The sequence below is a fragment of the Asterias rubens genome, chromosome 7 (assembly GCF_902459465.1).
Source record: "Asterias rubens chromosome 7, eAstRub1.3, whole genome shotgun sequence".
Taxonomy (NCBI): domain Eukaryota; kingdom Metazoa; phylum Echinodermata; class Asteroidea; order Forcipulatida; family Asteriidae; genus Asterias; species Asterias rubens.
In genome coordinates, this window is record NC_047068.1 from 14,711,160 (window position 1) to 14,728,294 (window position 17,135).

The following is a 17,135-nucleotide window of genomic DNA, read 5'->3' on the forward strand; positions in this document are numbered from 1 at the left end:
AGTAATTAATTTCATTCGTTCCTCCTTACTTATTTATTTAACTTTCAGGCATTATTTTAATATAATCATCTCTATTTGTAATAAAGGTTTTATACCGTTTTGCCAAAATGGTTAGCCGCTACTAAACCAGTGTTTGCCCGTCGATCACACCCTGCCCGCAAACCTGTTGTGCACAACTATAGATAGAAATTTTAAAAACAATGGCCACTGCAGGAAAAACATTTCGTGGCATTTTGAGACTCATATCCTAAAAGAATCCACCCGCTGTAGGCCTAAATCAAAGTCAAGCTCATGTCACCTGGTGACCCGTGCTTACATTGTACAGTAATAATGAGCTCGAGAGCGCGCAAAAGCAAGCTGAACTATCGCTACAAGACGATGCGTTATGCTCTTTATGAGCACCTCTAAATTGTTGCCACACGAGTACCGGGCAATTCATATCACAATGAAGTAGGTGTGCCCGGCGCCATAAAACTAGTGACCTAGAAGTGCAAAGTTTTCCACCATTTTGCTCAAAAGGGTGCACTGCTACAAAACCGGTATTGGCTTATTGTAGGTTTTCCTACAATAGGAGCTACATATTTTGTTGCCCAAAGAGGTTTTCTAAAAAATTTACCAAAAATTTGCCTCTACAAAAGTAGTATATTGGCACAATGCAGGTTTCCTTTTAATAATTGCCAAAAGAATTGTCCCGCAAAACCAGTATTGGCCCAGAAAAAGTTTTCTACACCATTTTGACAAAAAGGCGTGCGTACAAAACCAGTATTGGCACTAAAGAGGTTTTCTCCCTGTTTGCCAAAATGGTGCGCCGCTACAAAACAAACGGTGTGCTTTCACAAATCAATAATGACATTAAAAAAAACAAAAAAACATATTGTAAAAGCTCAACTCCGGGAACAAACACCCAAATACTATGTTCCGTGTAATTGGATTGGAGCCAATCAGAGAGTGAGGAGGGCAGGTGACGTTTTGCAACTCATGCAACATAATCTTGTGCATTGCTGAACATTATCAAAAGACATACCGATTCAACACAATTTCCAATCCAATTTTACAGTCTCGCCCCCACATTACATTTCGCAACATTTAATTATCCTCATCTAGCGGGGAGATGCGCGAAGCGCGGTATCCCGCTAGTATGGTATTTAAGTCGACATTCAGCAAACACCGGGAGGAGATGCCATGCTGCGACAGTAGAGAAAGGACAGGCGGACGTACACAACAACTTGCTTGGGAAAACCATGGATTGCAAAAGATGCCTCTTGTTTACCTTGGTTGGTTTGAGTTCAGTTATCACTCTTGCCTCAGCAGTGAACAACCGTCCCATTATTGGTAAGGATAGTTAAGAAATAGAAGTTGTTTTAAAGGCAGTGGACACTATTGGTAATTGTCAAAGACTAGTCTTCACAGTTGGTGTATCTCAAGAACATATGCATAAAATAACAAACCTGTGAAAATTTGAGCTCAATCAGTCATCGAACTTGGGAGATAATAATGAAAGAAAAAATACCCTTGTCACACGAAGTGCGCTTAGATAGTTGATTTCGAGACCTCAAGTTCTAAACTTGAGGTCTCGAAATCAAATTCGTGGAAAATTATTTCTTTCTCGAAAATTATGGCACTTCAGAGGGAGCCATTTCTCACAATGTTTTCTACCATCAACCTCTCCCCATAACTCGTCACCAAGAAAGGTTTTACGCTAATATAATTATTTTGAGTAATAACCAATAGTGTCCACTGCCTTTAACAAGTTTAGTTTCACCTCTGTACTGTTTGTTTGGCCTAAAAAAAATTTTTTAGTAAAGAAAGTGTGTTCAAGTTTTTGGGGTTGAAATATTAAAACACCGGACACTTCCCTTTCGCTCGTGGCCAACCGATAAGAGCACCGAACTCAAGCGGTGGTGTTTCTGTTTAGCAGAGTGTGGGTCAAAATCCTGGTTGTGACACTTGTGTCCCTGAGCAAGACACCTACTATAATCAGCTACCTCCATGATATAATTATCAAAGATGCTATGTCAGATGTTTGGCCCCAAACATTAAAAAATAGATTTTTTTGAGTGAATCAAAAACGGTATTTCAAAGAGTATCACCCGCTCTAAGGAAAAAAAGTTTAACTTTAACTTTTAATGGTCAGCTCAGGAACCATGACAAAAATTTAAAACGTTTCTTATAAAACACATAAGAATTATAAGATATATTGTTGGGATCTCAACAAAAATTAATTTTTAGCACTTTATTTCACTGCTACTAATAATTGGCAGACTTTTTCAAGCAATGGCTCAAATGAAAGCTTGTAACTTTCTCCACCCCCATCAAAATACCTATTGAATTTTAAATCAACATTTTTGGGTCAAATCGGCCAAAAATCTGACATAGCATCTTTAATTGCTTCTCTCCACCCAGCGGGGTAAAGTTAGCCCCACGTGTGTGGCCAAGGCTTGTATTTTTGGTTATTTCTTAGCTGCATGAGGAAACGGGTTGGGCGTGGTGCTAAGGATTCAGCTAGCCTTGGCCACACAAGTGTGGCTAGGGTACCTGTGTGTGAGGGCAGGGTTGTGTTTTTGCATAGTTTTATGCGCTATTATGACATGTTGGTGCACAGGCTGTATACTCCCAGGGAGGTGAGATGGTTTATAGTATACACAATGAAATGGTCCAGTGATCAGCGTAATAATGATCGATGGAAGTCCTTTGAGACATGGTGGTGTATACAGCGCTATAAGGTTTGACTGTATTTTAATCTACAGGTGTCCTGTCCCAAGTTAGATCCGATCACTTTAAACAATTTGGTGAAGCCTGGCTTGCTGCCGCGTATGTGAAATTGTTGGAGTCGGCTGGAGCAAGAGTCGTTCCAATTTTAGTCGACCAGCCGGATGAGTACTATCAGAAGATGTTTAATTCATTGAATGGGTGAGTTTGGTAGTAAATAGAGGTCAAGAAAATATCAATGATTTGCAATGATTAAATAAGGGAATCAATGTTTGGTGAAGAGGTTTTCAACTAGTGGTTTAAACCCGCCAAGTTTAAACCACAAGTTGAAAACCGATTCAACACACTTTGATTCCCATTCATAAATACCTTTTGGGTAAAAAAACAAAAACTCTTTTTTCAAAAAGTAAAACAATTGCAAAAATTACATGTTAAAATTACATGTTAAATTACATGTTAAAACAATTACATATTTGGATGCCAATGCATCAGCCATAAAAGAACTAAAAGACCTGGGGTGGGTTTCATGAAGAGTATAGGACTAGTCTTATCTCGAGTTAGGACCAGTTACTCGTCCTAACTTAGGACTATCCATGCAATTTGTATCTCCAAATCCACCCCTGAACACTTTATCCTAAAACAAACAATATGCAGAATGCCCAATACACAAGAAAAAAAACAGGAACACCAGAGCAATTCATCTCTTTGTGATAAGTGCACTTGGTTCTTTTATGTGCTTTTTACATAACTCAAGGGACATACGGCTTATACACCCATCAGAAAGACCATTCCAAGCAAGTAACTGCCTAAAAGTACACAAGTGTCAAGCTAGATAGGGACTCGAACACTCTGATGATCAGCAACAATAGTCTAGTGTTGGCTCAGCCTGGTATATTAAAAATAAGTGCTTAAGATTCAGAGAAGACAAAATTGCTATATCTCAATTCTTTTATTGAACCAAATTTTTTTTTTGTTAATTTGCTCCTGTTGTGCTTTCAGAGTGGTGTTACCTGGTGGTGGACAACCAGATATAATGAACTCTTCATATGGCAAGGCAGGAAGACTGTTCTATGAAATGTCCATTAAGGTATGTTGCAAATGGTGTTTGAAGCTTTTCATGGTGTGGAGAATAAGAGCAATAAGAGAAAAAGAGCAACTATAAAAGTTGCACTTTGTATTGTATCAGCTTGTCTGTCTGTTGCTTTGTCTGTTGTCACACTAACTACCTCATGGCTTGAAATACCCACTGCATATCTGCCCAGACCTCAGTCACTTTAGCTCCTTGGCCCAATTTCATAGAGCTGATAAAAAGCACAACAATTTGCTAAGCATTTCTTCCTTGATCAAAACTGGAACCTAATCAAAATTCCACATGATTTTCAGGATACGCAATCAACAGCTGAATACCAGTAACAAGCAATATGCAACAAGGTAATCATGTTTTAATCAAGGTAGAAATTTCATGCTAAAGCAAATTTCTCTGCTTAGCAGCTCTATGAAATTGGGCCCTGGCTAGTAAACCCGCAATCTAACAAGTCATGTCGTGAGTAAATAAACAACAAGGGAAGGTGGCCGTTGTAATGTTTAAGCTTGGATGATGATCGATGAACTTAAGTATCAATGCAGTGACAGACACTAGTACTTTGGTTGCATGATAGAACTGTTTGTTTATTTACTTGACCTCTGACCTTAACATAAAGTATGGAGCGCCTGTGATTAAGTAATACGATGCATGAACACTACATCCCTCTTCACCTTGAATTGAGCCCATAACATTAAACAATAAATGAAGGAAATTTACTTGGTATGTGTCTTGTGATTTGACAAGTGAGTTTTTCTCTTCAACATTTCTTTTGAACTTCAAAAATGTATAAGCTAGCACAGTCACATGAGAAGATACATTTTGCTTGAGGTCACTCCAAATATGCATTTTGTTTAAACACTTTGAAACAATTTTAACTTACAACTTTTAACTTTTAACTTTTAAATGCAAAAACACAACTGATGAAAAAGAGTGTTCAATGACAACTTTTAACTTTTAAATGCAAAAATACAACTGATGAAAAAGAGTGTTCAACGACAGTTGATTGGTTAGAGTCATGTCCTGTTGAGTTAGTTCACTGTACATGCATAGTCCTTGAAGCGGGTTGGTGGGTTGCGTTCTCTGGGTGGGTTTCTACGTGGAGCTGGTGGTGCGTGCGGCTGTGTAGGTGTGTCTGGCAATTCCTCAAGGTCAGACTCATCTGACTCATGTGATTCAATGCGAGGCTGTTTGTTAATGTGTTTGAAGCGCGAGACGTTGCGAGTGATCCGGTGTTGTTTGCGTTGTGCTGTGATCATTGATCCTTTAGTTTTGATCACTGTGTAGGGTTTCATGTAGTATGGGGTCTGGCCTTTGGTGATCGTACCATCGCGGCGGATGAGCACACAATCACCCTCCTTTATGTTTGGCTGCTTGGCATGTTCGCGTTTGTCAGCGTACACTTTCATTGCAGCTTTCCGTGTTTTGTCTTTGCGGTGCAATTTGGCATTGTTAGCAGATTGTGTAGTCTGAGGAAGGCGTGTCCGGATTGGTCCACCGAAGAGAAGAGTAGCCGGTGGGATACCAGTCGTAGCATGAGGTGTGGCGCGGTAGTTGCGTAAGAATTGGTACATGGATTGTTTCCATGGTTTGCAGTCAGCGATGGATGTGCGATAAGTCTTCTTCAGAGTTCTCATGAAGCGTTCAACGTCTCCGTTCGCGCGTGGCCAACGGGGTGTAACTTTGCGATGTCGAAATCCTAGGTAGTCACTGAAGTTTTCAAATTCGCTGCTATTGTCAGTTGTCAGTACGTACGACTTGAGGCACGCCGAAGGTAGCGAATATGCGATCGAGCTTCGGAATGGCGGCTCGAGCGGAAGTTGATGTGACAATTTCAATTGTAGGATACCGACTGTAGTCGTCGGTAACAACTAAGATATGTTCTCCAGTGGGGAGGTCACAGAAATCAACACTAACCTCCAGCCAGGGTCCTGTGGGGAGCAGTGACATTTGAAGTGGAGTTTTGGTGTTATCCATAGCTGTGGCCTGGCACATGAGGCAATCACGGATGGTTTTTTCAACGAGACGATCGATTCCAGGGAACCATACTTTTTCGCGTAGGAGTTGTTTGGTTTTGGTGATTCCCTGGTGTCCTTCGTGCGCGATGTCAATGATAGTTTGAGTCAAAGCGTGAGGAATGACGATGCGTGTGCCACGGAGCAAGATATCGCGATTAGTCGTCGCTGTTAGCTCAGTGCGTATCTTGTACAGACTCCGAAGCGGGTCACTATTTTGCTGTGCGTTGGGTCGTTTAAGGGCTATGTCTCAATTTTCAGTGACCAGTGCGTTGATGCAGTGCTGGAGTATGTCGTCTTGTTGCGTTGTGGTAAATCTTATTCAATTTTGGGTTGAACGACGACAAATTTACAAGTCTGTTTCTTTGCTGTGATACTGTGGGAACTTTGTTGTACAAGAAATAGACCCTTTTTGGATGACATCACTAATTTAGGAAACCCCATGAAGGAAAACTGGTCTGAGTAAACCGCATGATAGAAACCTGGCCTGTGCATGCCACATGCGTCACGTTACTAGATCTGCCCAAACAATGCTGAGAAACACTAACTGCTCGGACATGTGCTAAGAAACACGACTGCATTAATATGTGTGCTGAAGAAACTCTACAACAATACAATTTTGTGTTAATTTAAAAATAAGAATTTTTGTTTTGTTCTTGGCAGAGCTTTGATGAAAATGAAGATTATTTTCTGGTGTGGGGGGAGTGTTTGGGCATACAGCTCTTGACGATGATAACGGCCGAGGAAGATCTCCTAACAGACACTGATGGAGACCCTGTATCATTAGCTCTTTCATTTGAAAAAGGTAAAAGCCAACAAGTTTAATTTGTTTAAGACTGTTTAGAATTGCACCGGGGATAACAAATATTAGCTTTTGGTTTTACCCTTACACTCTGATGTGTGATTTTAATTTATAGCAAATTTAACATACAGTCGTTGTGGTACTCACTGCTAAACAAAATGATTCTTATTGCCTTTAGCTACAGGGTAATATCGGTGGCTTAGTTGCTAAGACATCTGCTTTGGAATTGCAAAGGACATTGGTTTGGATGCCATCCGATTATGAGCCTGTGATTTTTTTTCAAAGAATAAGGGTCACTAAGGGTAAAACTAAAATTAATAAGACTGGTTGACTAGTTGGAGCTGCTTTGTGATCCCTCTGCCTTCCAGGTTCACGTAAACTTTAGTGTGATCCCTGGCTATATACAGCAGTTACAGGTTGAATGGCTTCTGACTGACACCCCCAAACAAAGATATGTGATTCCTCTGTCTGCTGCTTCCCTGATTGTATCTTTTACTTCGTCGTGATTTCTGGCTATACTGCATACAAGGTTGAAAGGCTTCTGACTGGCACCCGATAAAAAATATTGACAAAATAAGGAGAATGCCAAAAGTGAGACTGGAAATGAGAACAAGGAAGAACCTTTTTTTTTTTAAAAGAGAATTTAATTGCCATGTGTGATACCAAGTACATTGCTTAATTCCATGTGTTTTAAAAACAAATTCTGATTTGGTGACGTAAATTTCCAGCAAATTTGGACACCCTTCTACAAAATCCTGCCTAAAACCTTGCCATGAATGAATGGATGACTTTTGGAGATGATTTCTAGTGGGGGGCATATAATTATTTGTAAACGTATTGTTCTCTTGAACTGTGAACGTGCTCATCAGAACTTCCTAAACAATGGAGAAAATGTTGTTCTATCTGCTTCCACCTAGAGTCCTCAAGATCCCATTTTCTTCAAGTTGGTTCATCGATAATATTGTTTTGTATCTCCCCGTAGATTTCCGAAAAAGCAAGTTGTACAGTGCAGCACCTGAGTCCATCATCAACACTTTGAAAACGAAAGTAAATTTAAACCATCATAAGCACAGCCTGACACCAACAGTGAGTTGAGACCTTTGTTTGAATTCAGGGTACAGGACTAAATATTAATAATTTAGTTCACTTTTGTTATCATATACATGTAGTGATACTAGAAAATCTTGTTTAAATATCAGAATATCAAAAGCTAGGTGTACAGACTGTAACCCATTGAAAAGCTAGGTGTACAGATTAAAACCCATTGAAAACTTAGGTGTACAGATTAAAACCCATTGAAAACTTAAGTGTACAGACTGTTACCTATTGAAAAGCTAGAATACAACCATTGGAAACCTACAAGTACAGACTATAAGCTAGGTGTACAGAATACACCCCACTGAAAACCTAGGTGTACAGAATGCAACCCACTGAAAAGATAGGTGTACTGAATACAACCCACTGAAAAGCTAGGTGTACTGAATACAACCTTTTGAAAAGCTAGGTGTACAGAATACAACCCACTGAAAAGCTAGGTGTACTGAATACACCCCACTGAAAAGCTAGGTGTACTGAATACAACCTATTGAAAAGCTAGGTGTACAGAATACAACCCACTGCCCCCCTGAAAAGCTAGGTTTACTGAATACAACCCACTGAAAAGCTAGGTGTACAGAATACAACCCACTGAAAAGCTAGGTGTACTGAATACATCCCACTGAAAAGCTAGGTGTACTGAATACAACCTATTGAAAAGCTAGGTGTACAGAATACAACCCACTGCCCCCCTGAAAAGCTAGGTTTACTGAATACAACCCACTGAAAAGCTAGGTGTACAGAATACAACCCACTGAAAAGCTAGGTGTACTGAATACATCCCACTGAAAAGCTAGGTGTACTGAATACAACCTATTGAAAAGCTAGGTGTACAGAATACAACCCACTGAAAAGCTAGGTGTACAGAATACAACCCACTGAAAAGCTAGGTGTACTGAATACACCCCACTGAAAAGCTAGGTGTACAGAATACAATCCACTGAAAAGCTAGGTGTACTGAATACACCCCACTGAAAAGCTAGGTTTACTGAATACACCCCACTGAAAAGCTAGGTGTACTGAATACAACCTATTGAAAAGCTAGGTGTACTGAATACAACCTATTGAAAAGCTAGGTGTACTGAATACAACCTATTGAAAAGCTAGGTGTACAGATTATATATAACCCATTCATAAAATTTTCAAGAACCAGGCCTCGAAGGGTTAAAACCACGAGTTGAAAACCTCTTCGCCACACATTGATTCCCTTATTGAAAAGCTAGGTGTACAGACTACAACTGATTGGAAAACCTACACTTGTGTTGGTGTACAGAATACAACACACTGAAAAGCTAGATGTACAAGGTATAACCCATTGAAAACCTAGGTACACATACAGAATACAACCCATTGAAAACATAAGTGTACAGAATAGGAACCCATTGAAAAGCTTGTGTACAGACTAAAGCCATTGCAGATTTTTCCTTTGAAAACTTACGCTAGAATAACAATGGTAGCTGTTTTGACTAATCGCTCGATGTTTAATCCATATTTTTTTTCAAATCAGTATCTTTCTCATTACATTCTCTGACTGAGTGCCCAGTTCGTTGGTTGAATCATCAAAGGCACAATCCCATTACCTACTTGCCATACAATAATCACTAATATATGTATCTTTTTTTTTTTTTTTAAGAATTTCAGCAAGAATGCAGCTCTTACAGGATTTTATCAAGTTCTCACTACCAGTTCGGATATAAGTGGGATTGAATTCATCTCTTCATTAGAGGGTAAGTTTGTCAACTACTAAGGTCATCTATACTCAGATGAAGTTTGTGGTTGCTCCATGTGTAATCTCTTTTGAATAGTGTTGGTTCTGAGAAGAACCGATGGTTGACATCTTAACGTTTCAATCAGTATGCTCCGATCAGTATGCCCCCCCCTTAATGTTTTGCAATTGGACAAATCCAGATCAAATTGAGCAGAGGATACATTTTTTTCTCCACTGTAACATCTATATGTAAGAAGACATTGCCACAAGGGCTTTTCGTCAGGCCTACTGGTTTTCCTCCCTCCTGATCAAACAGCACCTGCATGAGCTTCAAATGAGGAGCTTTTATTGGCTGAAAACATAGACGCATGCACGTTTCTGTTTGAACTCAGAAATAGTGGCATTTGTGAATGGTATTAACTATTTTGAGACCTTCCAATAACTGAACCCTGCATTCTTATCCGAAGCATCCTTCTTCCAAGAAGAAGCAAACTACCAACCCCCCCCCCCCTGTCTCCTTTTTGATTGTTCATCCCTTTCTCTTTCTTTGTGTTTTAGAACTGCCTCTCTCTCTCTCTCTTTTCATTTATTTCCACTTGACTTCTTCTGTTACACTAGTACCTGATGTTTATCTGCGTTGTGTCGTCATTCTTAAGGCCGAGTCACGCTGCAGTGATAGACATAATATGCAAAAGCTAATTAAACCAATAGAACGCAGTTATTTGCATCGTGATCGTTATCCTTTTCGTTATCGCTGCAGTATGACTCGGCTTTTAGGTTCAAGAAAGACTCTGCTATGGTTGAATCAAAGCTTCAGCCCATTAACTATGTTTTGCATTTAGTGCCATTTTGGTTGATAAGCAGTTTGCAAGAGCTAAGTCAACTTTTTCAAGACGCAAACTAATCGCAAACTGTATTTTTTTAATGAAGCCTGATTGTTTTTTACTTATCATATATCTAGCCTACAAGTATCCTATCTATGGACTAGCCTTCCATCCAGAGAAAAACTGCTTTGAGTGGACATTTGATTGTATCGACCACTCCGAAGATGTGATAAAAGTCACTCAGTACTTTGCAAACTTCATTGTGTCTGAAGGTAGGTAAATTTAAACAAGGTCAATGACTTAACTTAATTTTTGTGGTTATTTTTGCCTCAGGAGTGTAGTGTATTATTTGTATTGTTGCACTGATGTGTTAGCACTTTGTACTTTTTAAAGCATTGGACACTTTCGGTACAGAAAAGAAATTAAAAGTTCACAGATTTACAAATAACTTACAAGGTTTACAGAAGGTAGTGGTGAAAGACTTCTCTTGAAATATTATTCCATGAAATTCTTTACTTTTTGAAAAAACATTAAAACAAAATCAATTATCGATATCGAGAATTACGGATTTATTTAAAACACATGTCATGACACAGCGAAACGTGCAGAAACAAGGGTGGGTTGTCCCGTTATTTTCTCCCGACTCCGATGACCAATTGAATCTAAATTTTCACAGGTTGTAATTTTATATATAAGTTGTGATACAGTTGTGTTTACCGAAAGTGTCCAATGGCTTTAAAGCAGGTTCCCTGGATATGTTGGTTTCATGCTTAGCAATAAAAAATAGGCTGGGAACCAATCACAATAGTATTAATCACATTGTTGTTATTTAACTAGCCTTGACCAATATGTGTTGAGTCATATTGGTGTGTTGAGCAGTGCCTCCCCATGGCCAGGCATGGAGTAGTTTCTTAGTGTCGTCAACACACCTCTAGTGCAATCACATTTATAACATGCACAATTTGTCCACCATTGTTCTGTTTTTACCACATTTTTGGGTAGCGAAAAAAAGGGCCTTTGGCTTGAAAGAAGTAGAACTCTCTGGACTTTATAACTAGCTTAACTTTATTAGATTCAGCGGCTTCCCCCAATCAGGGATAGGATAGACTGCCGTTAACAAAACCTGAACTGAGAGGGCAGATTGAAGCATACACATTTATTTTTAGTTTTAGAAGCCCTGATTTGCATTCCGGTATGCTCTACATGGTTTAGCTTTTTTTTTTTATGAATTTGTTCTCAAGTTCAACATTTTTTTTTAAATGCTAAATACGTTCATAAATTTTCTATTAAATTTTCTATTTTTTTTATGGTAGCATTTTATTGATCAGTGTATTCTGTTGAAATACGTTATTATATAAATCATTTGTCAGTTTCACTTACTGGCCAGTGGTTTTAAATATCTAAATGTGGACAATAAACGTTTACTATCTATTGATCTTTCTTTCTCTTGAAGCTCGTAAAAGCAACCATGCTTTCAGTAGCGAGGCTGAAGCTAACTCCTTCCTCATCTACCAATACACTCCTGTCTACACCGGTAATTTAACAATTTTCGAGCAGATATACTTCTTCAATCCTTAGGAGAAAGCTTCCTAAATTCATCAAAAGATAAGACAAAACCAGTGCCATATTTCATAACCAGGGCGCTCTTCATCATGGTGGCTGTGTTTATTTAGCTCTAATCATGCCTTTTTTACACTTGTTTTGGCAAGTTTTTAACAGTATTTATGCACCATTGTGATCTGTTGTTTGTCTACGCTATTTGGACTACCTTTGGTGGTTTTATCTGCAATATTTGCCGTGATGTCTATGGATTTAGAACTGATGGTAAGCCCCCATTGTCGTTATGTTATTCAACCATCTTTGCACACTTATTTTGGGGATATGTGTGCTCTTGCTTGTACACCAGGGATCAACAGTTGGACTCAAATATCACTGCCACTTATATGATGATTCAGATGTCATCACCCCTCTTGTTATTGCTGTAGTTTCAGCACAATATGAGCACCAACTTGAAACTCACTATGAAAATTCACTGTTTTCATGGTCACCCTATAAGTCGATACTCCAATTCCACAAGTACTTTTCATATCGACCATTGCTTTGTGACATGTCAGTTATCTTGCATGGAGGATTACCCTGAGTGGTAATATTCATGCCAATCCAGGCCCTGAGGATCAAAAGGGCTTGAACTTCCCCCCTTCATCAATCCCTGAGTCTGGTCAACAACTAATTGGTACATCTAACAAACATGTCTCTGGTTCAATGCAAGGAGTCTCAGGAATAAGCTGAACGAATTGCGTTTGCTTTTAGAAACTACTGCACCTGATATTCTCGGTATTACAGAAATATGGCTGACATCTGATGATGTATTTTAGTTGACCCTATCTGTCAACAATATGAATATGTCACATTTAGATGTGATCGCAACTCTGCCCGCGGAGGTGGAGGTGTTCTGATAGGTGTCAAGGCCTGCCTGAGTCCACGCCACCTCCCTGAACTTGAACATACTGATCTGGAATTTTCCTGTGTGGAAATTACACTTAAACGGAGCAAGTGACTACTCTGCGGAATGTACAGACCACCTAATTCAACTGCAGATTTCTTGGATAAATTCCAGAGAGCCATAGATGATATACACCTGGCCACCTCAAACCATCAAAGGGTCATTGTTACAAGTGATTTTAATGTGGATTGGGCCAACCCCTACACGGTCAACATGCGTAACCTTACACGCATTGTTTCAGCTATGGACTTAACTCAGCTCGTTGATGCGCCGATTCGTCAATGTCCACATGAACCAGACAATGGAGCTATCTATCATTGACCTTTTCTTAACAAATCAGCACATTCTAGACAACTATGTTACTTATGGTCGACACAGAGACACTGTGCACTTCTGTCATCTCAGAGCTCGCACACAAAGACTTCACGGCTCTGCAGTGAATGCTTTTGCTCGTGAATGGGATGAGCTACCAGAACACTTGAGGTCTGGTAAGGTTTTAAATAACTGGATTCATTCCCTCCGTAGCCATCTCTGCCGACCTCACAGTAACTGAACTGTGCCCTTTGCATTGTTTTGAACAATTTTGTTTTAAAACTCCCTTTTAAATTGTTTCTATTTATTTTTTACATCGTTTTATTTATTTGTCAATTTAAATTTTGTGTATTTATATATATACTTTTGAAACTTATTTATTAATTTATTCATTTATTTACTTATCTATTTTTTTAAATCTTTTTTTTAGGGGTCAATTTTTTATATTTATGTTATTTTGTTGACATTTATTTATTTTGCGTATATTTTTCTATGTGTTTGTTACTCCTTTTAAACTGCTTGGTGCTTGGGGAAACTTTTAATCCTTTGTATCTCTTGCCAATTTTAAAGTTTTTAAAAATATTAATTTGTTTGCCTGGTGGGGGGATTTTTGGCACTCTGCATCATTGCTTTTTAGCAACTTTCTGTTGTTGTCTAATTTTCTTAATGTCTTTATAGATTTATTGTAAAGAACTATAGATTTTTAATATATGGTCAGGGATATTGGAATTGAAGGCCTTCGGGCTACAGTTTTTTGGTAAACTTTTTGTTATAAATGTAAGTATTGGATGCATATTAGCGCCATGTCAGAAAATATAATCACAGGGTGAAATTTGGATATGCCATTTCGAGAGTTTGTTGCTGTTTTTTACTGAAATGTTCTAATTTGTAATTTTAGCTAAAGATGTAGAAGTTGGTGGTTTGTTATGACTATTTTATGAGATTCATATATTTTCACATTGGGAAAATTTATAATAAAGATGAATTAATTGTAATAAGTATTTATATAACAAGTTTAACAAGATCTAAGTGCTTCACAGAAACCAGGAACCTAATCAGAAGTTATACAGATATTGGGATTGTAATTGGACAAAAAACTACATTTACGTCACCAAGACATTATACAATTCTAAATTGTTTGTCATGTTTGTACTAAAAACATATCCACTGCCTCAATAACTGACTGTAAAAATATTATCCTTTCAGTTTTCTGTTGAAAAATAAACTTTATTGTCTCGTTTATCGTAGCATTATATTATAATTTTACAGCTCTAACGGTTGACAGTTTATAATAAGTAATTTCCATTTATATGTTTTAGCATAATAGTATTATGTATTTTTGAATTTTGGGTATTATTTCTTCCAGCATTATAATGCCAAGTCCTAATTTTTCTTTGAATATTAGCAATGAGAATTATGAAAATAATTTTTAAAAACAAAACAATCAATATGATGGTGTGCTTTATAATGTTGAGCCAGTACATTTATTTAGTTGATTTTGCCTTTCAAGCCAAGTGCCTTTTACCTTGTACACAGGAAATAAATATAATAATCCCAAAATCATTCAGATCGGCCAATAAATGTCCAAGTTCTTGTTATTGGTCTTTGTTCGTAAATTGTGATCTGTAAATTCGATCATAAAAAAGAGAGAAAAAAAAACACTTAGACTCATCAATATGGTGCTCCCTAGGTGTCTGACAATTTTCTTTGTTGTATTTTATTCATTCAGTTCAACCAACCAACTGTTTATTCTAAATAGTTTTTACACAAAAACAATTGAAATTACTTCTGAAAAAGTAAGAAACAAATAAACAATAGGAGAGAAGAGAGAGTAAAAAAAAAAGCAAATTGATTTAAAATTAATGTAACAACAAAGAAGGCATATATATAATTATATATATATTGGATAATGGATACAAAAATGGATATAAAGCGAAATATTCTAAGAGATGACTTTGATTTGATTCTTTAGTAATATTGAAATTTTGTTGGGTCTTGCTCCTTTTCTAGATAATATTAAGTTCCATTCTCTCCATAATTGTTCTTGAAAGATTGTGGGACTGGGTTTGTCCTCGCATAACATCTATATAAATGTATTGCTTGCCTAGGAAAATCAATTAATTTATAAACAAATCTGGGATAAATTTATTGTAACCAAACACGATAGTTTACATGTTTTCAGAGATCTCAATAATACATTAAAACTTCTCCTAACTTCTTTCCAAAAGTAAAAAACAATGGGCAATGGAAAAATAAGTGCACCACACCCTCAAAATTATGTTTACAAAAGCCATTTTGTGGAGAAAATTATTATTAACCTTTAACCTATGAAGAAATATATATAAAAAAATGAAACAATCTTCTTTTGACATCCTTTTTGAATGATGCTTTCCACTTATTTCAAATTTTAGAGGGATTGTAAAAATTATTATCTTGCACTGCTAGCAGCCAAGTACATGTGGTTATTACAAGAAGTAGGGACTGTTTTTAAATTACCAAACAATGAAAGTAAATTTAAAGGCATAATACCGACACTTTTAGACCGATCCATTAGGCTCCGCCCACGACGCATGTGTGAGCAAGAACACGTGGGGCTCTCCAATGCCTTTCTGCACAACTCTGCCGCGCGCGCCAAGATACGCGCACGCATGTCGGACATATTTGTCGGATCTTCGTTGTGTTGTGATTGGTCAATACGCAATGGGGCGGAGCTTAATGGATCGGTCTATTAGTGTCCAGTGCTATTAAAAATACTTATTTTGTACAGTGGCAAATTATTATAATGTTCTAACTTCTACCACTACCATGTGTATGGACCGATCCGGCCTGTCAATCAAACTGTGCGCGTTCACCCATTTTGACCAATCACAGCAATGATTGTGGTCGCACAAACTCGGTCATGCGTGCGCGTATATTTGGCACGCGCGGCAGAATCGTGCAGAATGTCATTGGAAGTGCTTGTACATGTTTCTTGCTCACGTGCGCGGTGGGCGGAGCTTAGTGGAAAGCCGGAACGGTCCATTATAAGAAGGGTCCTTGACTTGCAGCATAAGCAACCCGCGGCCAGACAAGCATATTATTATGTGAAACTTTCACAATGTCCTGGATCTTGCCTGCCAGAAAGGCCCCGGAATGTTGTACATTGGTTCACCCTTTTTGTGGTCTATAAAACATACATCTAAAACAAATTTTATAAATAATAACTTTGTACTTCTTTGTCAAAGTGCCTTTGAACTTTATAAATTTGTTTTGATTGGTTGATGATTGTGCCATCCATGCAGCTGCGTTAAAACAGATGGAAGTGATGGGAGGACTGGGGAAGTTTAATCCATTACAACTTCGTTTGCGCGGCCCGTTTGTATATCATAGGAGGTCCTGTTTTCGAGGTGTCCCTAAAATCGTGGCAAATCTTTTACCTCTCAGTCTGTGCGCGATGTAAACAGTCCCTAGATACAAATTGTGTGGTTTTATTTGCCAAGCAAATAGTCTCCTCTCCCTTGACCAAAACCTAGAAACACGTAAGGCTCCATACCACTAGTCATTTGCACTTGTAAATGCAAAAAGTTTGGTATTTAAGGCATTTCTACAAGGTACAAAAATATGTCATAATGTTGAGGCCATATGAAAATATTTGCCCACCGAAAAAGTTTCATCAAACGCTATTTCAATTCACAATTCATGATGATAAAAATCATGTGACTGAATGTTTTGCTGAGCATTCTTGAAAACAAATACCGAGGCTTAAAGAAGCCATGTGCCTTATATCATTTTCTAATATTTTTGGAGATTTTTATTTTGTAACCCTGGTATCAATACCATATTAATATTAAAATTTAAACATCAGCTCGTTGATTCAATTATCACTGTTTATTTATACGCTTTATTATAAATATTAAGAAAAAAACATGTACAAATTTTTAATAAAAATCAGATTTGGAAACCAGTAATTATTCACACTTTTTATATATTTTGTTTATTTTTTAATTTTGTGCAAGTTACCATGGTAATTTAAAAAAATTAATAAAACAATATTTTGAATAAAATTAAGGCAACTGCTGGCTATACAGTCAATACATAGAGTCTCAA

The 17,135-nt window shown here is 37.7% G+C and overlaps 1 protein-coding gene across 1 annotated transcript; it reads left to right on the plus strand.

The window, feature by feature from the left end:
* Nucleotides 1–1,179: 1,179 nt before the first annotated feature.
* LOC117292399 (gamma-glutamyl hydrolase-like) lies at nt 1,180–12,754 on the plus strand. The gene is made up of 8 exons (XM_033774428.1): nt 1,180–1,332; nt 2,748–2,910; nt 3,709–3,796; nt 6,469–6,610; nt 7,590–7,693; nt 9,336–9,429; nt 10,372–10,506; nt 11,688–12,754. Exons 1-8 carry the CDS (start codon nt 1,242–1,244, stop codon nt 11,810–11,812), a joined length of 942 nt encoding a protein of 313 aa, XP_033630319.1. The 5' UTR covers nt 1,180–1,241; the 3' UTR covers nt 11,813–12,754.
* The last annotated feature ends 4,381 nt before the right edge of the window (nt 12,755–17,135 follow it).

Excerpts from the sequence above, each read along its gene's own strand:
- LOC117292399 (XM_033774428.1), top strand. The coding sequence starts at position 1,242 with ATGGATTGCAAAAGATGCCTCTTGTTTACCTTGGTTGGTTTGAGTTCA. Across the intron at positions 3,797-6,468 it reads TCTATGAAATGTCCATTAAG|AGCTTTGATGAAAATGAAGA; the intron begins GTATGTTGCAAA and ends TGTTCTTGGCAG. Across the intron at positions 9,430-10,371 it reads ATTCATCTCTTCATTAGAGG|CCTACAAGTATCCTATCTAT; the intron begins GTAAGTTTGTCA and ends TCATATATCTAG.